The 24638-nt window shown below is 34.5% G+C and overlaps 1 protein-coding gene across 4 annotated transcripts in view; it reads left to right on the forward strand.

The window, feature by feature from the left end:
- The first annotated feature begins 8653 nt into the window (after positions 1 to 8653).
- PTBP2 (polypyrimidine tract binding protein 2) overlaps positions 8654 to 24638 on the forward strand; it is a 76602-nt gene continuing 60617 nt past the window's right edge. For 3 of the 4 annotated variants that reach the window (XM_012791009.2, XM_012791010.2, XM_012791011.2), the window contains exons 1-2: positions 8679 to 8779; positions 10453 to 10483. In XM_012791009.2, the coding sequence (XP_012646463.1) occupies positions 8772 to 8779; positions 10453 to 10483 (39 nt within the window). In that variant the 5' untranslated portion in view covers positions 8679 to 8771. Of the gene's footprint in view, positions 8780 to 10452; positions 10484 to 24638 lie in introns of all 4 variants that reach the window. The other variant, XM_012791007.2, reaches the window with a different exon arrangement.

The raw sequence follows: 24638 nt of genomic DNA on the forward strand, positions 1-24638 counted from the left end.
ACCAACTGAGGATCTTTTCTTTTATCTCTAAATTTCTGGGTGGCAGAATCTGACTGGTACACGTTGATAAACTACCCATTTCTGATATAATTAGCTATGACCTAAGGGATTGGGGTGACCTAGTACTAATATGGCTACTGAAAGCTCCTCCATGTGGAGAAGGTCAAAGAATCAGGAAAGAGATGATTCATACAGAAAGAGAATTTGTTTATGGGCTACGTCGATATCCCCTAAATAGCCACATCAAAGTACTTCATAACAGATTCTATAGTAGAAAGGGACTCAAAAAATTACCAAGCCCAGTCTATTGCCCAGTAAAATGATCTCTCCTGCCATCTAAGAGGAGCATTCAGCTTCTGCTTGAACACTCATAATGGCAGAGAGCTGACCAAAGCATCAGGCAGCTCATTCCAGAGTGAGGCGGTTTTATTGTTAGAAGGTTCATTCTCAAGCTGAGCTGAAATTTGCCTCTTTGTAATTTTAATGCATTCTGCTTTGTAGAACAATAAATAACATGCCTTATTCTCTTTTTATAAGACAGCTCTTTATTTATTTGAGGATAACATGTTCTTCACTGGTTTCCTCCACAGTAAACATTTCCAACTCCTTCAAACATTCTTTCTCTGATACTCCTTATCCTTCACTATTTTAGTATTTAGTTTGCTATCAATTGTCTAAAAACGATTTTCCTATTCTAGATGTATAAAGCATGAAGGAATCACCTTGGCTCACATCAGAGTCAATCTTCAGAAAGCGGATGATCCAGCAGCTCAGTTACTCATTCATCCTTTAGCAAAGGTGTAGGGAGCATCTGTGCCAGGTACTCATGCCAGACACTTCAGATACATCAGGGACAGAACAAACTGCCCAAAATTCTAGAGTTTATATTCCAGTGGAAGGAGACTGATAGTCAACGATAAATGTAAAAAAAGAAAGAAAACTCCAAACCCCAATTACATAGTATGTTAGAATATAATACATGCTTTGAAAAAAAGAGTAGAGCAAGGAAAGGGGGAGTTGAGATTGTCAGGAAGGAATAGCAAGTGGATTGTTAAATAGTACAATCAGGGTACCTGCCATTGAGAAGAGGAGCTTTAATAAATGCTTAAAAATGAGGGAGTTATCTGGGAGGAAATGGGAGCAGGGACATCTGAGGGAAGAGCCGAGAAAAAGCTTAAGCAAAGGCCCTAAGGTGCTACAGTGTCTGGCATGTTCTAGGAACAGCAAAGTAGGACAGCATGTTGGTGAGCAATTAGTGAAGGGGAGAGTCCTTAGGGATGAGGTCACAGAGATGACAGGGGACCAGATCACATAGAGCTTGTAAACCTTTGTAAATCATTTTAGGATTCTGAGCAGAAGAGTGATGTGATCTTACATTTTAAAAGGATTTCCCCGGCTCTTCCTATTAAGAATAGATTGTTGAGACACAAGAGTTTCTTTCTGTCTTTCTGCAGGCTTTCTGTTTAGGTAAGCTCCTTTTGCATTTTAGTGTGGCTGCCAGCATTGATCAGAGCTACATGCTTCCATTGAATACATCTGTGTCCATCATCAAACATAGATTTCATGCTTATTGACTCACCTCCTGGGTTCAAGGGAATGCCAAGCTTTGATTGACTTTAGGTCTGGATTAACTGAAACTATCCCTATGGAAGAGGATAATTACTTCAATTGTCTTACCCCTGGAGCTGGGAAAGAGGGTCAAACCTACCCAAATTGTACGACTGCTCCACAAAGAGAGAATAGAATGAACAACTAAGCTGCAAACCATAGTGCCCTCCACAATCATCCTGATATAAGGATTATTGTTTTCTTAATATTTATTTTAACTAAACAAGATCTGTGGTCAAAATTTGAGTACAATACAATGGGACTTTAATTGAACACTTTAATTTTATTGATAAAACCTAAGATTCTTTTGGGGTCAATGCCTCATAATTTCTTTAAAGAAACTGAGCTACACATCCCCTTATATGTAGAGTATTTATGCAGCTACATTTTTTTAGCATAAATGAGAAAATTTACATTTATATTCACCTTATACCCTTTGCAATATCATTTTGAATGCTGATTCTATTTTCCCAATATAAGCTGTCATTTACAAATTTGGTAAACATACTTCATTGTAAGTATTAAATAAGAACAAAATCACATTCCTTTCCCCTTTCTTAAAAGGATTCTCCCTCCCTCTCTCCCTGCCTCCTTCTCTCCCTTCTTTCCTCCCTTCCTTCTTTCCCCCCCCCCCTCTCTCTCTCTCTCTTTCTTTCAAAATGGGGGTCTTGCTGTGTCACCCAGGCTGGAGTGCAGTGGCTCACCCCATAGTAGTTCACTGCAGCCTCAAACTCCTGGGCTAAAAGAATCCTCATGCCTCAGTCTCCTGAGTGGCTGGTACCACAGGTGCACATCACCACTTCTGGCTAGTTTTTTCTTATTTTTTAGAGATGGGGTCTGGCTATGTTGACCAGTCTGGTCTCAAACTCCTGGCCTTGAGAGATCCTCTGCCCTCAGCATCTTAAGTCACTAAGATTACAGATGTAAGCCACTGTGCCCGACAGGATACTTTATTTCTATAATTGAAAATGAGTGTAGGGGGTGAGGGGATCATAGACTGAAGTGGCAATGCTCCAACAGATATCTATTGCAAAACAATTAAGAGAAATTAAATAAGAACTATTTTCAGCTCTCATTTTCCTTGATTTAAATTCTTCATTGCCATTGTTAAAGATTCAAACTATTTTGAACATTTTAGAAATATTTACAAATAATTCTTCAGTGAATATCTTTGTTTCTAAGCCATTTTCGACATGTGTGAATATCTGCTGGATAAATATATAAATAAAATTACTGGATATAATTTATTTTTAATTTTAAAAGATGCTATTAAATTACCTTTCATGGGGCTTGAGTCCCATGAAATATTAAAAGATTTGGAAAAGAATGACAACTTATATTTGTTATGTGGTTCCTTTCTTTGTGAAGTTATCAAATAATTTAATTTGGAAGAGTTACTCATTCCAGGTATGAGCTTAAAATCTGTATGTTGATTTAAACTACATAATTTGCAAGCCATTTGTCCTTAGTTTTCATTTATGTGTCTATTTGCCTAGGGCCACATACATTATGATGTGGATTTTATAACATTTTTATATTTCATATTTTGTAATATTATAAAGCAAAATGATATTGTTTCCTTTGTATTTAGCATTTTTTTCATCTTTTACTTTTCTGTGTATTTTTCTTTACTTTTCTCATTCTTTCCCCTAGTTTAGGTCTTTATGTATGATCATTCTAAAAACTGCTGATCCACTCAAACTATTGTGTTCTCTTCCAAGAATAATCTTTATTATGTGCACAGTATAGGAAGGACAGCCAGCTATGCTGAGCTTTTTTCAGTAAACATGTAGATAAGCAGTCACCATTGCTGAATACAAAAGAGGCAATGTTTGTGCTAAAACATTCTTTTGCTCACTGCCATCTAATCCCTTTTTAATATAAATCTTTTAATCTTTTTTAATATAAAATTTATTTTTATCAAAGTTAACATGCACATAGCTTAAAAAGTAAATAGTTCTGGAAGATTTATCATGACATAAACAAAACCCAAAACTGTACTCTTCTGTCTCATCCTTTCTTATCCTTCAGTACCATGCCCCAGAAGCAACCACTTCAAATTCTTCTCCCTGATTCTCTCGGTATTTACCTCCATGCTTCTAAACGATATGCTCATTTGCCATTTCCTCACCTATCAATTCTAGACATTATCTATTGACTTTCCTCTTTGGAAAAAGATGAGAATTTATAACCCTACCAAACACACGTGCACTCATCCATACTTCTATTCTCCTACAAAACTGTTTCACAATCTTAATTTTATTGATATTCAGTGCTTACATTATTATGAAGATGCAACTATTTTTACAACTGAACCACAAAGTATGTTATAATTATATTTCTTTACAACTTTTTATTTATCCTGGAGTTAATATTTTAAAAGATTTCCATGTATTTTTGATTAATTCTTTTCCTAAGCTTGCCAATAGCACCATAAACATCTGCTCAATATATTCAGACTTTTTAAAATGCATAAGTACCATATTTTTCTTGGTGAAATCTTTCCTGGAACCCTCTAGCCTCATATTCCATTGGCACTCTAGGCCTGCTGCATAGCTGTTGGCTTGGGGCTTTTGTCACCAACATTCAACTTCCTTCTCTATATTGGATCTCTCTCTGGTTTCCTGGATCCTATTTCTTCTTCTTTCCTGATGTATTCCCTCATTTGGAACTATGTCTTCCAGAAGATTCCAAAGAAAAAAATGCATAGGAAACAAAGGTTTTGACATTTAGTGTATATAGAAGTATCTTTATTCTACTTTCACATGTTATTGATAGCTTGGAAAGGAATCCTTTTTCTCAGTACTGTACATAGAAACTGTGCGCTGTCTGTTGGAGGGGGTGTTGACAGGTGAGCAAAAGTGTCTTAGAACAATTTTACCTTGAATTTCTGTGAAGTGAGGCTGAGCATATGTTTTTACTTTTCTGTGATCTGTTAATATTTGATTAATATATGCTTTATCCATTTTTCTATTTGGTTGTTGGCTTTTGACTTTTGTATTTGTAGGAACCCCTTTATTTTAAGCAGTGTCCTCCTTTTTTTAAATGATACGAATTGCTAATATTTTTCCCCAAGGACTCAAGCCCCATGAAAGGTAATATAATAGCATCTTTTAAAATTAAAAATAAATTCTGTCCAGTAATTTTATTTATATATTTATCCAGCAGATACTCATACATGTCGAAAATGGCTTAGAAACAAAGATATTTACTAAAGAATTATTTGTAAATAGCAAAATCATAGGCAACCTAAATGTCTATCAATATGATCTAATTAAATAAATCATGATCTACTTAGTGGACTACTATGCAGCCATATTTAAAGAATGAGGAAGTTCTAAATGTACTGAAAATCCCTAAGATATATGTTTTAAGTTAAAAATAAGTTGCAGGCTGGGTGCGGTGGCTCACGCCTGTAATCTTAGCATTCTGGGAGGCTGAGGTGGGCGGATTGCTCGAGGTCAGGAGTTTGAAACCAGCCTGAGCAAGAGCGAGACCCCATCTCTACTATAAATAGAAAGAAATTAATTGGCCAACTAATATATATAGAAAAAATTAGTCGGGCATGGTGGTGCATGCCTGTAGTCCCAGCTACTCGGAAGGCTGAGGCAGAAGGATTGTTTGAGCCCAGGAGTTTGAGGTTGCTGTGAGCTAGGTTGACACCATGGCACTCACTCTAGCCTGGGCAACAAAGCAAGACTCTATCTCAAAAATAAAATAAAATAAAAGTTGCAGAACAGTGTGTGTAGTAGGTCACCCGTTTTGAACCAAAAGAAAAACTATATATGTAATCAATATATGCGTCAGAACATCTCTGAACAAATCTGCAATAAACTGGTAAGATGGGTTGCCTCTGGAACATGGAACTTAGTAGCTAGGGAGCAGAAGTAGAAGATATATGATTTTTCTTTTGTAACAGCTTTATTGATATATAATTTACATACTCTGAAATTCCCCAGTATTGTTTAATTTGATGAATTTTGATATATTTACAAATATCACAATCTGGTTTTGAAACATTTTCATGATCCTAAAAAGAAACTTGTGCCCATTTATGGTTATTGCCCATTCCTACTCTCAGCCCTAGGCAAACACTTTTCTAGTTTCTATCTCTACATATTTGCCTGTTCGGGATACTTTGCTTTTACACTTTTTAAATTTTTTTTTTCTATTTTGAATTTTTATCACATATTCAATAATAGAATATTATCTAATTGATCCTATTATCATTCTCTCTTCTCATAAGAAGAAACTATAGCTTGAAAAAATTAAATGATGTGTTTGATACTATATGCAGACAAGAGGTGGGGTTAAGAATAAAATCACAATATTATGAACAAGATCCTATTTCCTATTTTTATCACATAAGTATTAGACCTCATTTTGGCTTAGCATACACTGAAATTTAGGTTTAATCATTGTTCATATAAGTGTAAATCTCTGTAAAAGGTCAAAACATTTGCCATTCAGATGAGAAAGAACCTAATCATTATACTGCAAAAAGATATTGGTATGAAAATAATACTGTACAGGCACTTCACTTTTTATTGCCTTATTTTGTTAGGAATCCATAAACACTAATATAATCTTGTCATATATTACACAGGTTGGCCATCTGCTAATGTTGAGATTAATAATCTACCCTATGGTTAACTCATAAAATCATACAAATTAAGATTTGTATGGGGCTTTAGAAATTTATCTATGACATTTTCCCAGATTTATTCCTCTAGATACCAGCCAATCTAATTACTTTAGTGACATGTTTAACCTTTGTGAAAATCTGTACATAGAATTATTTATATGAATATTGTTGGCTTTTAAAATTCAAGGGCCAAATTTGTGGCCTATTTTTTCTCAAATGAATAATAATAGTAATAACAAAAATAATAAGGATGATGATAGCACCCTTCATTAAGTATTTACTATGGCCAGTTAAGGAGGTACTTTACATACATTAAGGCATTTAGACCTCAGAGCAATCCAGGATGAAGGCCCTATCTTTAATCCTATTTTCAGTAAAGGGAACTTTTTCCAGGAAAGGTTAATGAATATGCCTAACTTCACACAGCTATTAAATGAAAGAGCTCAAATATGAACCCAAACTTGTATAAAATATTCCCTGTATCCCTCCAGTTGTGTATATATTGTTGCATTAGCCTCAATCCTGACTCATTTTATGCTTTGTCCTCTTGTTGTATTCTTATTTCACTTCATTTTTTAACCTAGGACTTTATGTGCCTTAACTTGTAAACTCCCTTACATCTTTTCTAGAAAGCGTTGGCTTACATAAACAAGCATAGTAACTATTGCATGTTTGTAGTCTCGTACTTTATTAGAAGAAAAAAAAATAAAGAAAAGTGTATTTTTGTAAACACTGTAATATCTTCTGCCACAGAAGGACAGGCTTCCCCCCTCATGGAACAGTTTGTCTTTGCCAAGATAGAATGAGAACCAATCAAAATCGATCAAGTGAATGTGAGGAATACAGAGAATTAATGCTATAGTTCCTGCCTTTTGGTAGCTTACATATTTGTTAAGTGAAAATACATGTACAAGCAGGGCTTGGCGGCTCACACCTGTAATCATAGCACTTTGGGAGGCCAAAGTAGGAAGAGGGCTTGAGCCCAGGACTTTGAAGTTAAAGCTATGATGATGCCACTGCACTCTAGCCTGAGTGACAGAGAGAGACCCTGTCTCAAAACCAAACCAAAACAAAAAAGTACAAAACCACAAATATGTGAGAAGTGATTACTAATGGCACTGAAAACAGGTCCTTTATGTATCAGAAGTCAATGGTGAAGGTGAAGGGGAGGTATTGTAGGAAGTTTGTTTGATTTCTTTTTAAGGACAGTCTGTGGGGCAAATCAAGAATTGTAAACATTTGGGTGCTTCGAAGAGTTCCATACCCAAGTATTTAGGCAAGATGCTCTTCAAGGTTTTGTTCAATTTAAAGTAATATTTTAAAAATTATACAGACACTACGATTTAGTATGGTGACTTTCCAATTAGTCAGGAGTAAGAGGTTTGTCTGAAGGAGATCTGGGAAAACAGAGTGGGTAACAAGAACAACTGGAGAGATACTGCGAATATTTGTAATTCCTCACGACTGGAAACACTTTTGTGTGTTGGGAGGTGGGTGAAAAGTGCATAAAGGAAGGGTGCTGGCAAAGAAATCACTCACTGAGCAAATTTTCCCAAAATGGTTGCCTTTTCAAATTTTGTTGAGACTCTAATAAAAATGTTAAAGGAAAATGTTCACTATGCTATTAAAATTAAAATTGAGACCGTGACACATTACAGAAAGGGAGTCAATTTCCGTAGCCCATTTTAATATTTCTACCCTCTCTCAGCAATGAAGACTCGATTGCCTCCACACCCACCCCCACTTTCCTTTTCAAGCCCCCACGTTAGCCTCTAATAGTTGGTTGTATTTTAACACATCGTTCAACCTCTCTGTCCGTTTCCACCCAGGGCAGTGTGCATATTTTCTACTGGTGCACAGTAATCATCAACTGAGGTGAGAAACCCATTTTTTTCTATTTGGTGTGGTACTACTACAGGTCCGGAAGCAAAAGCCTGTATTTCAGTCTGATGAGTTCTACCAGCATTAGAAAGTACTGTTTTTACTAAGCAGTGGTCTTGTTCCATCGGATAAAGATTTTTGTTTTTGTGGATGGAGTGGGTCTGCATAAAATATGGCATAGGAGGAAACCTATGACATTTTTTTCCTTGGCACACTTAGGTCGAAGGTAGCCAAGCTGGGACTTGGAGGGAAAAGAGGAGGCTGCCTGAGGGCAATCCTGTAGGGCCACCGTCCTGCGGTCCCAGGCAGACGGGAAACCCAGGACGCCACGCTCTGCAGCAGGAGCAGGCCAGGTCCCAGAGGGCGGAGGGAGCCAGGCGCACGGCGGCGCGGAGGAGGCGACGACGGCGGCGGCGGCGCCCACTCCCCCTCGTCCACGCGCCCAGCCGCTCGCCTCCCGCTGCTGGGCGCCGGCGCGCTCGGCTTTTTCCGTCGCTGCCGCTGCCGCGCGCTGCCCCGTGCGCCTCGGCACCTTCGGCAATTTCCGTCGGGCCCTGGCCGCCATTTTCTCGCCGCTTGTGTGGCTCGCTGGCTGCGTGGCTCGGTTCTTGTGAGGGAAGCTTTGTCCGGTTCGGCAATGGACGGGTATGTAATCGGGCCGGCGAAGAGGTGTGTGTGTGAGAGGAGTTGGACCGTCCTTCGGTCCCGTCCGGGATCGGGCAGAAACCCTCCAGCCGCCCCTCCCAGGGTTGGGCTGCCGTTACCCAACCCCCGCCCCATCGCACACACCCCTCCCTTGGCTTCCCCCGGCGAGCTGTGGCCGAGAAAATGAGGAGAAAGCGGGCTTGGAGGCAGGGGAGGCGCCGGGGCGATGGCGGGGTGGGACGACCCCGGAGAGGGAGCGGGCATCGGCTTGGTGGCGGGGGTGGGCTGGGAACCCCGGAGCGTCTCTCATGTCCCTGCCCCCCTCTCGGAGCCATTTCGATCCGTACCCTGGGACCCGAACCCTGGGGTGGCGGCGGCTGTGGGAGCGAGTGAGGTGGGCAGAGACAGGCCTGTGGCGGGGAGGCCCTCGGGGAGGAGGGGAGGCACCGGCCGTGGAGCCCAGCCATCCCCTAGCCTGCCGGGCCTCGCCCGGCCCGCCCCGGCCGGGAGAGATGCAGGTGGCGGGAGCTCCGGGGAAAGCCAAGTGGGAGCCGCTGGGAAGTGGGGGGAGGGCGTGCGGCGGCGGGAGGAAGGGGGAGGGCAGATGTCATACTCCTTTGTTTTCATTTGAGTCTGGTAGTGGGGGCGGGAGGCAGAAAAAAATGCCTTTTTGTGGGGCATGAGAACATTGGAGGCTTGGCAAAAGGGCCCAGGAATTAAATCATCTAAAAACCGAAGTGTTTGAGGTCCACATGAGTCACATGGGCAAAGGCCAACGGCCATGGCAAAAACAAGAGCAGATAGTCAACACAGGGCCATCTTTTTTAGCTACTTTGGCCAGTTTCTGGAAAAAGAGAAACTACAAAAGCGAGAACCATGCTGCATCTTTGAGAGCCTAAGAGTGAAGATAGAATGCTGAGGTGAGGCTAGGGCTCTGCGAAGTGATAGGGACCAACGTCTCCCTGGTGCTCACGCTCCACATCTGAACACACTCAGTAATTTAACTCATCCTTAGAAAGGGAGCAGTAAGCCCCTTTGGGGGTATACAAACAGTACCATTTAACAAGTACATTTATTAAAGTCAATGACGGTATTTGAAGAGTCAAAAGTAAAATGAGTTTATTTTGCTTAAGCGTTGAGTTTGGTGGTGTTTTTTTTTAAGATATTACATGAAGATCTTATAAAAGTAAACAGACTTAAGGACTTTAAATCTTCCTAGAGGTTATCTAGAGATTATTTTTTTGGTGACATAACTCCAGAGAAGTTGTGTATTCCTCCTTATCAACAGAGAAATTGATTACCCTGGAATTCATGTTTCCTGATTCCTAGATTCTATCCAGACTACTAAAGAGTTTAAGTGTTGAATTATTAATTTAAGTGTATTAGCATTGTAGAAAAGGCATTATAGTGTGTTGGGTTTTGTTCTTTTTGCTTTTGAAAGTGTCAAAAAAAGATAGCATGAATTTACTGAATTTCATTTCAGATTGAAAGTTATTTCTAGAAAGTCAGGTTGATAATAGTACTAAGAAGTGTCACTGACCATCTGTGTGGTTTTTTCCATCTGTGTTGTGTCTGAAGATTTATGAACGGTGAGAGCTACCTAAAAAGTTTTAGAGTCAAACAGTGATCAGTAAAAGAATAATGAGTTCAAACTATTTATTTTTTCTTTTCAGAATTGTCACTGAGGTTGCAGTTGGTGTGAAGGTAGGAAAAGATTATGTTTGAAACTAATGTGAAAACTGAATTGTTGGATCTACTCTTATAATTAATGGAAAATTTCAGTTAGCTTTTGAAAACTATAACGTAGCTAATAAACCCAAGTGTAAAATATTTCCTGTAATTTGTAAAGTTGCCTGTATAGTTAATAATCTACATAAACAACTAAGTTTCTCTAGAAGTAGTAATCTGTAAGAACATTTTAAGAAAAGTATGAATGGTGTTCAGTGAATTAACACTTTTCACACATGGCTTCTTGTGAACACAAAATGATGCCCTGGTTTTCTGAGTGGAAACAATGGATTTTGAATGGACAATAAGTGGTTTGACTTAAATCATATAATTTTGTTAGTCTAAGATTTTTTTTTTACTCTTTTGTTGTGAAAATGAAAAATATTTTTGTCAATAATAAGGCACATTAGAAACGAGTTGTCCTGACCCTTAAAAAGAAAAGAAAGTTGTTTAGGCAGTTACCTTCAAATTTGAGTCAGAATTTAAGAGTTGGTTTGTCTTTCTATCAATGAAAGGATAGACTTTATGGTAGAGATCCTTTGAAATCCTTCCTCACTCACTTTTTGGCTAGGAAAACTATTCATCCTTTAAACTTTAGTTATAATGCTTAGGTCTTTTGTTTTAACATCATTATATATTATAATTTTTTGTTTGCAAGCTTGTCTGCTCTAAGAGGCTGTGAGCTTAGTCCAGTGATGTTGTCCAGTGATGCTGACTGTTCAGAATATTTTTTGGAATTCTTAAAATTGCATTCATAGTGGTGTGATAATTCTTTAGAATACTTTTGGAGATATTATTGTGTTTTCTTGCTTATTTTCTGTCTTGCCATATAGTGAACTAAATACTTGTCCATCCTTTAATATTTAGCCTTGTTTTTGAGTTCATATTTTGCATACTGGGAGAGAAATAACAAACTCTGTTTTGGGGAAAGCATGTTTAGTTTTAGTTGGCAATTATATTTTCCAGGTTGGGATGGCTGTAGGATTAGAAATCAGGAATAGCTGAAGAGTACAAAATGTAGATGTTGTAGTTACCATCCAAACATTTCCTCTGTGAATTTTGTAAAAGAATAAATGATACAAGTCTAAGTTGTCCACTGTTAGTGGATAAGGAGAGAGAGAGTTTATAGACAAGACCTAGAATGAGTAGGCAGAAAAAAGTGAGGAGACTCCAAAGAGAATGTCCAGATACAATGATGTATTGGTTATACCAATTTTGTATATTAGTTCTTTGAGGGAAAAACACTAGAAAATGATAAAAAAAAATTGCTTACCATGTAAAAAATCCATTGTTAAAGAGTGTGAATAAGTTTTATTTAATTTTCTAGGATAATGATTAAGAATTTTTGCTGTGGTACAAGTAATTATAATTATACAGGCCTATATTCAAGTAATTGAGCTTGCTTTAAAAAAGTTTTTAATTTGGGGGAGGGGAGACAAGGGCAATGTATGCAACCTTAACGTTTGTACCCCCATAATATGCTGAAGTAAAAAAAAAAAAGAAAAAAAAAGTTTTTAATTTTCTTTAAAGAAAGTAATACATGTGTATATTTAAAAAAATTTGAAGTGAAAGATATTTCTCCCTGACTTTTTTTTATTTCTTAGGTATAGATAATTGTGTTAAAATTTTTTGTGCATTTTTTCTGAAATTATTGATTTATGTATTACCTCACATATAAACACCTTTGTTTACACAAAGGATTCTGACTATTTGTTCTGGCTCACATTTTGCCTTTTTAAAAAAATATCTTCACATAAACTACTCATTTAAAGTATATATTGTTTTGACATATGTACACATCCATCACCACAATCAAGGTAATGAACATCACTCCCAAAAATATCATCTTGCCCCTTTATAATTCCTCCCTTTTGACTTTCTTCCCCCAAACAACCACTGATCTGCTTTCTGTCAATATAGATTAGTTTGCATTTTGTAGAATTTTAAATAACTGTAATTATGATATATACCCTTTTTTTTGTCTAGGTTATTTCATGCAGTGTAATTATTTTGAAATTACACTGTGTATCTCTAGTCCATTCCTTTTTATTGCTTAATAATATTACACTGTATGGCTACATGGCAATTTGTTCAACTCTTGATGGATGTGTGTATTTTTTCCAGTTTTTGCCTATTAAAATATAGTTACTGTAAACAGTTTCGTGTAAGTCCTTTTGCGTATATATGCTTTCATTTCTTTTGGGGAGGCCTGTGATTAGAATGGCTGAATCATATGGTAGGCATATGTTTAACTTCTCAAGGAACTGCAAATTTTTTTTTAAGTGGTTGTACCGTTTTATATTGCCTTCGGCAGTGTATGAGATTTCCAGTCCCTCTACATTGTCTCCAGTGCCTGTTATTGTCTTGTTTATTTGGTTATAGACATTCTAGTGGGTATGAAGTGGTATCTTACTGTGGTTTTAATTTGCATTTGTTTGATATCTGTTATATTGGACAGCTTTTTTTGTGCTTTTGGTCAACTATTACCTTTGATGAAGTGTCTGTTTAAATTGCCCACTTTTTATGGGTTCTCTTTTCTTGAGTTTTGACAGGTCTTCATTGTGGTTACAAGTCCTGTGCCAGATAAATGGTTTGCAGATATTTTCTACCACTTGTCTTTTCTTTCTCAGCAGTGTCTTTTGAAGAGCAGCAGTTATTCTAATGGATTTTGGCTTACCAGTTTTTTCTTTTGTGGATTGTGCTTTTGGTGTCACATCTAAACTTTTTTTGCCTAACCTAATAAATTCACAAAGATTTTCTCCTTTGTTTTCTAACAGCAGTTTTATTTTTGATGTAACATTAGGTCTCAGTACCATTTTGAGTTAATATTTTGGCTATGGTACAAGGGGTCAAACGTTTTTGGTTTGGGATGTGGACATTTAGTGTTTCCAGCATCATTTGGTGAAAAGACTATCTTTTCTCCATTAAATTGTCTTTGCAACTTTGTCAAAGATCAATTCCCTGTACATATTATTGTATTTTTATACTCTACTCTTTTTCCATTGACTCATTTTTCTTTACCTAGATGTCAAAAACATACTGTCTTATTCACTGTAGCTTTATATTGAGTCTCCCCCCCCCCCTTTTTTTTTTTAGTCCCAGATGTTACTACTGATACATTGAGTCTTGAAACCAGTAGATTTTGGTCCTCCAATTTAGTTCTTTTTCATAGTTGTTTTGACTGTTCTGAGACCTTTGTATTTTCTTATGAGTCAGTTTTTAGAAAAACTGTTGGGATTTTATTGGATTTGACTTGAATCTTCAGAGCAATTTGGGGAAAATTGACATCTTAACAATGTTGAGTCTTATCCATGAACAGTTTATCTCCATTTACTTAAGTGTTCTTTAATTTCTTTAAGCAATGTTTTTAGTTTTCAGCGTATAGATTTTGTACATTTTTTTGGTCAGATTTAACCTTGGGTATGTGGTGTCTTTTAATATTGTATATAGTGTTTAAACAAATTCAAGTTCTGATTATTTGGTACTAATGTATAGAAATAAATGATTTTTGCATATTGCTCTTGTATTCTGCATCCTGGCTAAACTCATTTAGTAGAGCTAATAGATTTTTTAAATATAATCTATTGGATTTTCTACATAGACAGTTTATATCCAGTTGTCTTTAGACAGTTTCCTATCTGGATGCCATTTTTTTCTTTTTCTTGCCTGTGGCATCTAGTAGTACAATGTTGAATAGAAGCGATGAGAGTAGGTATCTTTACATTGTTCCTGATTATTATTATTTTTTTTTTTAGGGTGAACACTCAAAATGGTATTTATTATTTCTTCCTTAGTTGTTTGGTACAATTCACCAGTGAAGCCATGTGAGCCTGATATTTGTTTTCTTTGTGGGGAGGTTTTAAACTACATATTTAATTTATGTAGTAGATACAGGGCCATTCAGGTTATCTATTTCTTCTTGGGTGAGCTTTGGTAATTTGTGTCCTTTGTAGAATAAGTCCATTTCTTCTGAGTTGCCAAATTTATTTGCACAGAGTTGTTCATGATACTACCTTTTTGCACTTTTGATACCTATAGTGATATCAACTCTCATTCCTGATATTGATAACTTGTTTAATCTTTTTTTCTTGTCATTCTGGATAGAAGTTTGTTGATTTTTATTAATGTCTAAACGGTGAGCTTTTGGTTTTATTGAGTTTTCTCTTTTGTTTTTTGTTTCCAATTTTATTGATTTCTATTTTTATTTTTTTCTGCTTTGTGTTTAGTTTGCTCTTCTATTTCCACTTAGTGTCATTGACATGTTAACCTTTTCTTATAGAGGGGTTTGGTGTTATATATTTCCCTATTAAGTATTGCTTTCATGGCATCCCTCACATTTTGATGTGTGCATTTTCATTCAGTTCAAAATACTTTCTAATCTTTGCTTTTATTTCTTTGACCTATCAGTTATTGGGATGTATGTAATTTAATAATGCTTGGAATTTTTCTCAAATCTTTTTGTTGTGCATTTTAATTTTAATTACATTCTGATCAGAGAACATATTTTGTAAGACTCAAATCTTTGTAAATAAGAGATTTGTTTTATGGTCCAAATATAGTATGTCTTGTTAAATGTTTTAGGTGCCTTTGATAAGGGTATGTAGTCTCTTGTTGGGTGGTGGTCTATAAATACCATTTAGGTCATGTTTATTGATAGTGTTGTCCTCTGTCCTTATTGACTTTTGGTTTATTGTTATATCAGTTGAAGAGACTATATTAAAATTTCTGCCTATACTGTGGATTTGTCTATTTTTCATTGCAGTTTTACCAGTTTTTGATTTATGTATTTTGAATTTTTATTATTAGTACATAAATGTTTAGGATTACTATATCTCCTTGATGCATTTATCATCTTTAATATTGCAGTGACAATATTTATCCCTGAAATATTCTTTGCTTTAAAATCTACTTTTTCTAATATTAATACAGCTATCTCTGCCTTATTTTGAATAGGAGATGTCTATTTCCATTCTTTTATTTTAAACTTAGTTTTATCTTTAAAGTATGTTTCTTGTAGGCAGCATAAAGTTGGAAATTGCTTTTTTCCTACATGTTAGGAACTCTTTTTTTGGTTAAGACCGTTTACATGTAGTGTTGTTACTACTATGGTTAATTTTAAAACTACCACTTTGCTATTTTTTATTTGTTCTTGGTGTTCTTTGTTCCCTTTTTCCTCCTTTTCTGCTTTCTTTTGTATTGAACATATTTTATTCTGTTTTTTCTCTTGTTAGCTGATTAGCTATAACTTTTTGTTATTTTGGTAGCTGCTTCAGGATTTATAGCATACATCTGTAATCGTATCACAATCTTCCCTCAATGGACATTTATACCACTTTCTATATATGTGTGTGTGTGTGTCTATATATATATATACACACACACACCCACACACACTATCTGTTTATTATAATAGTATGTTGTGTTATTTACTTCTATTCTCTTGGCCTTAGTGCTATTGTTATACATTTTATTTCTGTGTATGTTATAAATTACACACTACATTCTTTTTGTTTGAATAGCCAATTATCTTTTAAAAAGATATAAACAATAAATGTACTTTCTACATTATCTGTAATACATACAGTTACCCACATTCACTGAATACTGGGGTGATCCTCTGTTGATTTCTGGAGTTCTCTGTGCAACTCTTTTTTGCTGGTACTTTGACGTGCAAACGCTGGTTGGTTTAGTGTTCTTGAACTCTTGGTTCTTTCTCAGTTCAAGGAGTGTTCAAGGCTCAGCTTGATTTCCTTATAGCTTTGCTATGGCCTGGACACTCCAGGGAATAAGCTAAGGTATACATGGATTCACCTTATTTGTTTTGTGACTTTCAGGGATCATTGTTTATCATTGCCTGATGTCCAGCGTCTTGAAAACCTATTGTTCTATATGTTTGCTTGTTTTTTTAGTTGTTTCAACAGGGCAAATCTAGTTTATATTACTCTGTCTTGACTGAAAGTAGAAGTCCACCTTTTAAAAAAAAAAAAAGATTTGCATAATATGGTCTCAGCCATTGTAGTAGACGTCTACTTCATACTTTGTTAATGATAACAGAATACTCTTGTGTGTATTCTACACTGTAACACAGTGTAGTTACTGGACATAACACAGTTTAGTTCCTATGTTGGATATTTTGGGTTGATTTCCATTTGTGGTTATAAAGTGTGTTTTCTTAATTTGTTTTCTTAATTTAGTTCTAGGCATACTACATTAGGGGATAAGGTGTTGAAGTAATATTTTTACTTTTAAAGTAATAAGGTGTCACAAATGTTAGAATAAAAGTAAATATGCTACATCAAATGAAATTTATACTTAAAAAGTTACTTAAAAACCATAATTCCATAACACTCATTTGTTTTCCATAACTGTGTATGGGAATGCCTGTTTTTCCATACCCTTGCCAATTCTAGGTTTTATCAAAATTTAGAATATTAGCTAATTTTAGATTTAAAAAAGTATTTTGTAATTTATATTGTGAAATGAGTGAGATTTTTTAAAATTTGGCTTTTTGTTTTATTTTCTATGAACTGCTTCTGTATACTGAACCTATTTCAATGGTAATCTTTATTTGTCCTAGCTCTTTGTATAAGACAATTGATTTCATATGCATTGTAGGTGTTTTTCATTTAGTTTTCATATTTTTTTTACATTCTTTGTTAATCTTCAGCATGATACATACTTTTGAATTACTATAATTTTTAAAAAATCTATTTGATACGTAAACATTTTTAGCTTCAGTTTCTTCATCTTTAAAATGGGGTTTTAGTAATTATGAAGGTTAAATGTGATTATACATAAAAAGTATTTTCCTAAGTTAATGTACACTACATATAAAATATGCAGTTTATGGCTTTAGGATATGTTGAAATTTCATATTTAATTTTTTAAAAATAAAGTTGTACTTATTCAACTCTTATTGTTTTAGACTCTCTTAGCTTAGTGAGACTAAGTAAGGAAGTTGAGTTTTTAATATGAGATGAGTTGCTTTTCTTTAAAATGGCTTTTTCTTTGTAATTTGTAAATTTAGGGGGTTCGTTTCTGTACTTTTATTCATTTTGCTAATGTGAAATCCTTGCAAAATAATGGGCCTATTGGTAAGATGGAAATGCATGAAATGATTGCGGAATAATACACGGGTACCCAATATGGTAAAATGTTAACATTTTAGATGCAGATTTTAAGTATGGTGAAATTTGTAGCAATTCTCTTTAGCAAGTTAACTAAGTCAAGATGTTTTATCTGGACAACTAATAAAGGACCTATTTGTTAAAATAAGTTAGCTTTTTCCAAGTTGGGCTTTATTAATATTCTGAAAGCAGTGGTTGTGAATGAGTGAACTCACAATTTAAATTGTAATATGGCTATTGAATTTAGTGTCATTGGCTTGCTTAGATAATTGCAATTAAGTATTGCTAAACATAGCTTTTTGTAATAGAATAACTGGTTTGTTATAGTAGATATGTTACTCAGAACTTTGTGTTGTTTGGGTTTTTATTTATTCATTTACTTGCTTGAACCCCCTTTCAAGAAAAATGGGTTTTTAGATTTTGATTTTTCTTAAAATGCTTTTCTTAAATGGTACATAGTGCTTGCTAGGGTATTTTCATTAGAATTTCAGTTTAGACATTTTATAATGTCTACTAAGTGACAGCACTGTGTTAGAAATTGATTCCAAAACACTCAAGACAGAATATATGCTTCTGGAGGTCAGTGATCCTACTTAATTAATATTTAATGACTAGAAGTGTCATGGCCTTCCATATGAGCCATTTAGCAACAAAGATAAATGCCAATTTTATTGTACAACATTCCTTTTGCTGGAGATCCAAAAGAGTTTGTCTTTTAAGACTTACCTAGCTGGAAAGATAAGGACCCAAGGTTTTAAGTACCATATTTCTATAGTAGGAGAGATTAGTTTCAGTCGATAGGATCAGAGTAGGTTTTATTAAAGCAGTGGGCTGTGATGGGTGCTTTGTAGCTAGGTTGGGGGATGTGGAGTGGGAGTGGAGGGCAATGCACATTGAGAGAATGACATGACCAAAGTTGTATCTATAGGCTGGTACAAATTCACAGCCATTGAGCAGTGAGTTGAATAATTTGACTTTTATGGCTAAGGGTTTGTATAAGGCTACAAGAAGAAAGGATGGCAGATTATAGTAGACCTCAATTACAGGTTATGACGTTTGTGCTTCATCTAGTAGGTGCTATTCTGTATACCTGTAAGTATACAGAATACATAAAAGTAGCTCATTGTTCTACTGTCTTCAGAATATGGAGATAGCTCCATAAAAGATTGATTTTGGTATTACATGGAATGCTGTGACTTATAATAATGAATTTCTGTAATTTTTAATTGTTTTAGTCTCTTGGTCTGTTTGTGTTAAATTGTAATAGCTTTCTTAATTTAGTTCTAGGCATACTACATTAGGGGATAAGGTGTTGAAGTAATATTTTTACTTTTAAAGTAATAAGGTGTCACAAATGTTATAAGAAATATTTTTTGAACAACAGTTCTGTTTATAAGTATTGTGGTCAATTTAGACATAGTAGTATCACAATGGACACCATTCATTGTGTATCTATCACTCTCAGCAATCAACAACCCACAGCTAAAGCTATGCTATCCACACTCTACTTTTCTCCTTCTGTTATTTAAATAAATTCCAGATAGCCATATTGCTTAATCTATAAATGTTTCATATGTATCTATGAAAGATAAGGACTCTCTTTCTCTTTTTTTAAAATATAACCACAATACCGTTAGGACACTGAAAAAATTAACAATTACTTAATATTATCAAATGTTAAATTTGTGTTAAAATTTCTAATTGTCTCCTAAAACTCAGTGTTTATAGGGTTTTTTAGTGGGGAGGGGATCGAGATGATAAGACAAGATCAACACATTTTTTTAGGTTGATATTATGTCTTAAAAATATCTTTTAATATTTAAATTCTCCCTCTACCCATTTTCTTTTTTCTTTTTTTTTTTTTTTGCCATTGTTGCATTTTTATTTGTTGAAGAACACTGGTTGTTGGTTGTATAGAGTTGGCCATAGTCTGCGTTTACTGATTGTGTGCTGATGTTATAATTTAGTATGTTCTCTATAATTATGGTTAATTGGTTGTTGGATCTAGAGACTTCCTCAGATTCTCTCTCTCTCTCTCTCTTTTTTTTTTTTTTTTGGTAATACTATTTTTAAGTGGTAGTGCATTTTTCCATTAGAGGACATGGTATCTGATTTTTTTGTGTATGTGATGTTATTCTCAAGAAAATTTCTTACACTTTTCCTTCACCTTGTTTGTTCTAGGCATAGTCTGTTCTCAAATAATATTGATCAGTATTCTTAAAGGATATCTACAAAGAAATGTGTCTTAAGGTTCACTTAATTCATATAATAGAAATACTGTACAATATTAAAATACAATGTAAATTGGAACTATTGATGGTGGAAAGTTTGTTTTTTTTTTTAATTAAAGGTCTTGTCAAGTTAAGAACATGTGGTTTAGGATTAACAGACTAGGGTTTGACCTCTAACTTCAACAAGTTAACTTTGGAGCCTCAGTTTTACACATTTTTAAATGGGCTTAATTCTACCTACCTTCAAAGTTATTTTGCAGATTAGATAATGTGCAAAAAAAATACAGCACAGTGTATGACTTATAAGTGCTCAAGTGATGGTTATTATTGTAGTTCTTTGTTTTGTAAATCTGAATATGGAAGAAGCACTTTAATGGAAATCAAGTATGATAAATTAATTTCTAAGAGGTCTTGGAATTCATATTAAAAATAGCTGCCAGGCAGCACTAAGGAGAATTAGTGAACTAAAAAATAAAAATAACTCAGAATTTACCACAAAGTAATAAAGAGATGAAAATAGCAGAAGGGTTAAAAGATGAGAAAAGGAAGAGAAGTTCTAATGAACTAATTACAGTTACAGACAGAAAAATTAAAGATACAGTAGAGAGGCAAAATTTGAAATGCTAAAGGCTGATAATTTTCTAGAATTGATCAGCTTCATGAATTCTTAGATTTAGGAGGCATGAGAAAACCTAGACACATCAGAGTGAAAGAGCAGAACACCAAAGACACAGAGATCTTTAAAGAAGTCAGAGAAAAATCAGATTCCTAAGAAGGAATAAGAACTGTTAATAGAAAGATACAATATGCTTCATCAGCAGTGTGGGGGATCCAGAAGATAGTGGAATAAATTCTTCAAAGTGTTGATTGAAAATAATCATCTATTTATAGTCAGCTAAATTATCATATAAGGATAAAAACAAAATAAAGATGTTTTCTGAAACACTCCATTCTCCCTCCAAAAAAGCAATTGAAGAAATTTGTCAACAGACCCACTGAAGGAATTACTAGAGGTTGTACTTCAGGAAGAAGGCCAATGACCCCAGAAGGAGGTCTGAAGTAGAAGTAAGGCTAACCAAGAAATTGATAAGCCTCTGGGTAAATCTAATTACTAAATGGTGTAAGAATGTAATAGCAGAGATTGATGGGGTTTTAAAAAGTAGAACTAAAAATATTTAAGCATAGCAACATGTAGAGTTAGTAGAGTGACTAGAGTCTTAGTTCCAATGATCTAATGTTGATTGGAGCTGTGTCATCCATTACAGTAGCTACTAGTCATGTGGTTGAGCACTTGAGCACTTGACATGTGTCTAGTCTAAATTGATCTCCTTTAGTTAAAAAATGTACACAGATTTCTAAGGCTTAGTATAAAAGAAGAATGTAAAATATGTCAATTTTTTTATATTGGTTACGTGTTGAACTGATAAAATTTTGGTATTCTGGGCTAAAATATGTGTTTTTACTTTTTAAGTTACAGTGAATAGAAATTTATGAGATTATATGTGTGGCTCATATTACATTTCTTTTGGAAAGTGCCAGTCTGGAGGGTAGAGATTTAAAGTTCAAAGTGATAGATAATACATTTGCATTTTAAAATTGTAAGGGTGAACATAGTGAAAATAGAGATGGAGTATATAACTTCTAAAATAATGGAGAGTATGTGACTAAAATTAATGATGTGTGATCCTAAAGAAAGCAGAAAAAGAAAAAGAAAGAATAAGACACAAAGTGAGCTCGTATTTTAATGGTGTCAAAAGGCTCTATGAATGATTTCTTTTAACCTTTAAAAGTAGAATTTTCTGGTTGTCAGGTTAGGAGCAAGAGTGGAATCATTCTTTGTTCATTTCAGGTAGAGAAAGCTACAATAACAAAAGCAATGAGAAGGAAAAGGGACATACAGAGGAAGTAAGTAGTTTGTTTGTAATGTAGGTTGCATTAGAGTAGTAGTAGACAAATTTAAATAGTTTTTGGTAATATTATGGAAAGCTTTGAATACAAGGTATTTGCAGTTGAGGACCTTTGAAAATTTGAACTGCTTTCTATTTAGTATCAGTATTTATGTTTAAATAAACTTAATTCTTGAGTATCATTACATATAGTAGTAGTTTTTTGGGTTTTTTTACTAACCTTTAAGTCCACCCTGTTGATTAAATATTTATGAGCTATTTTAAGGCCTCTAGTCATCATTTTTGGTGAACTTTTGCAGAGTGAGATTTTATAAATGTCAAACTTCCTTTAATAGTTCTACTTTTCTTCTCAGAAAGATACTTTGCAGTAGTCAAACTATTTGTCTAGTCAAAGTATTTCCAGTGATTTATGTAAGATGCAAGTATTTATTGGCTGTTTTATTAAGAGAAATATCCCCTTATTTATTTAAATTGTAGCAGACATATACTACACCTATTTCTACTTGTTTGTTGTAATAGTTGCACTATTGTAAAAAGGAATGGTATGTAAACTCTTGCTTGACTTTTGAGTGAATTTATAAGGTAGTTTTAAAAAACACTTTGTTTTACATTGGTTGCGTTTGAGCCCTTGTTTCTTCGTGTGATTATGAACAAATCATTTATTCTCTGAACCTGTCCTCATTTGTAGTATAAGGATAATAATTCCAAACTCACATGATTGTTGTGAAGATTAAATAAGACAATAATGTAAGTAGAAGCATTTTATAATCTTTCTCGTGGGCAATGCAAATATATTGGGGGTTTAAATAGCAAAATGCCACTTTAAAAAAAAATCTAGACTGAAACGGACACTTCTGATACAAGAGTAGTATTTAGAAACACATAAACTATATAATGTCTTATAACTTGATAGTATAATGGACATTGAAGTCTTTTATAGCTTAGTGAGATTTGGGGACTTTCAAATGGTCTGGTTTATTTTTGATTTTTTATTAGGTTTTCACAATGCATTTCTGCAGTGAAACACTCAATTTGAGATTGTTGTTTTATCAATAGACCTTTATGTGCTTTAGAAAAGAATGTTTTGTTTCATATTTTTGTCACAGTCTTTTATGTCTTGTAAGGAAAAGATGATCAGATAAATGTACACGACCTTTTCTTTGTGAGCCACCATCTTGCTTTGTGCCTCACATGACCTTTTGTTTGTGAGCACTCTGAGGGTGAGGGTAACAAGCTCTCTGATGTTTCCTCTTATAAGGATATTAATCCCATCATGACTGCCCCACTATCATGATCTCACGAAACCCTAATTACCTTCCAAAGGCCTCCATCTCTAACTATTGTCACATTAGGGGTTAATGCTTCAACACATTCAGTCCATGACACCCTGCATATACTTTACCCCTACTTTTAACCCAGTAACAACCATCTGAAGTTTGGTGTTTACCATTCCTATAAATTTTTCTTTCACTACATTTGTTTGTGTGCTTTTATCTCAAGCAACATATGGCTTTGTTTTGCGTGTTTGAACTATGTAAATGTACTCTCCTGCCAAATGTATTCTGTACCTTGCTATTTTTGTTTTTTTAATTCATATGTAGCTCTTGATTAATTTTCATTGGCATATATATTATATCATTACCCTACTGACAAGTATACCCTACTGACAAATCAAGGTTGTCAATATTTGACAAAGTTTATTTGCCAAATATTTCTAATTTTTTCCCTTAAAAGCTACTGCTCTAAACATTCTTATGCATATTCCAACATATATTAATATTAGAGTTTCTCTAGAAGTATAACTGCTGGGTTAAAGGGTGTATCTGTTTTCAAGTCAGTCAAATATTGGCATGTTGCTTTCCTAGGTGGTTGTGCTAATTTATTCTCTGTTAGTGGTAGATGTGAATTCCTATTTCTTTCTACACATGTTTTCTGAAAATTGGCATTGTTGGACTTTTTAAATGTTGGCAATCTAATATGCATGGGAATCATATTTTGTGAGCTTAATTCGAATTCTCTATTGATATATTTTAATGATGTTTTACTAGTTTATTGGCCATTAATGGTTCTCCTCCATTAAAAATGCCTGTTTATAAATTTTGTCCATTTTGGTTTTTTATGTGGTTTTTATCTTTTTTAAAAAATTGATTCCTAGGAGATTTTATGTACTGTAGATACTAATTGTTAGTTATATGTCCTACAGATAATTCCTTCCTCTCTGTGGTTTTTTTACATTGATGAATAGAAGTTGCAAATATTAATGTAACATTTTTCTTTTAAAATTTTTTTCTTTAACTCAAGGTCTTACATGTAGGCTTGTGGATTTTATTTTATTTAAAAATTTTGATTTTCACACTTAGGCCCTCAGTCTACCTGGAATTTAGTTTTTTGTGTAGTGTGTGGTATAGGTTTATTTTTCCTATATGGATAACAATTTTAGTACCCACTCAGTTAACTAGTTCATCTTTTTTCCAATAAGCTGCATTCTCAGCGCTTCAAGCGTATATTCATGGAACCATTTCTGGTATATGTATTCTGTTTTATTATTTGTCTATTTCTGTACCAGTATCACAGTGTCTTAATTATTATGGTGTTAGAATAGATCTTGGAATCTTCTAGAGTGAATTTCAAAACTTTGTTCTTTAAAACTGGGCCTTTTCTTTACTACATGTATTTTAAGATCAGTTGGCTGAGTTCTGTGAGGACTTTCTGGATTTTGTTTATAATTGTATATAATTTGGTAGTTCAGTTAACTAATTGGGAGACCATTGTATTTGCATTATCAATTAAAAAAATGGCAATGTTTGAGCTAAAAGACAGAGAACTATAATATTTCTTTTAACTTTTTTTCACTTCTATACAATAT

Source organism: Microcebus murinus, chromosome 2 (genome assembly GCF_040939455.1).
Source record: "Microcebus murinus isolate Inina chromosome 2, M.murinus_Inina_mat1.0, whole genome shotgun sequence".
Lineage (NCBI taxonomy): Eukaryota > Metazoa > Chordata > Mammalia > Primates > Cheirogaleidae > Microcebus > Microcebus murinus.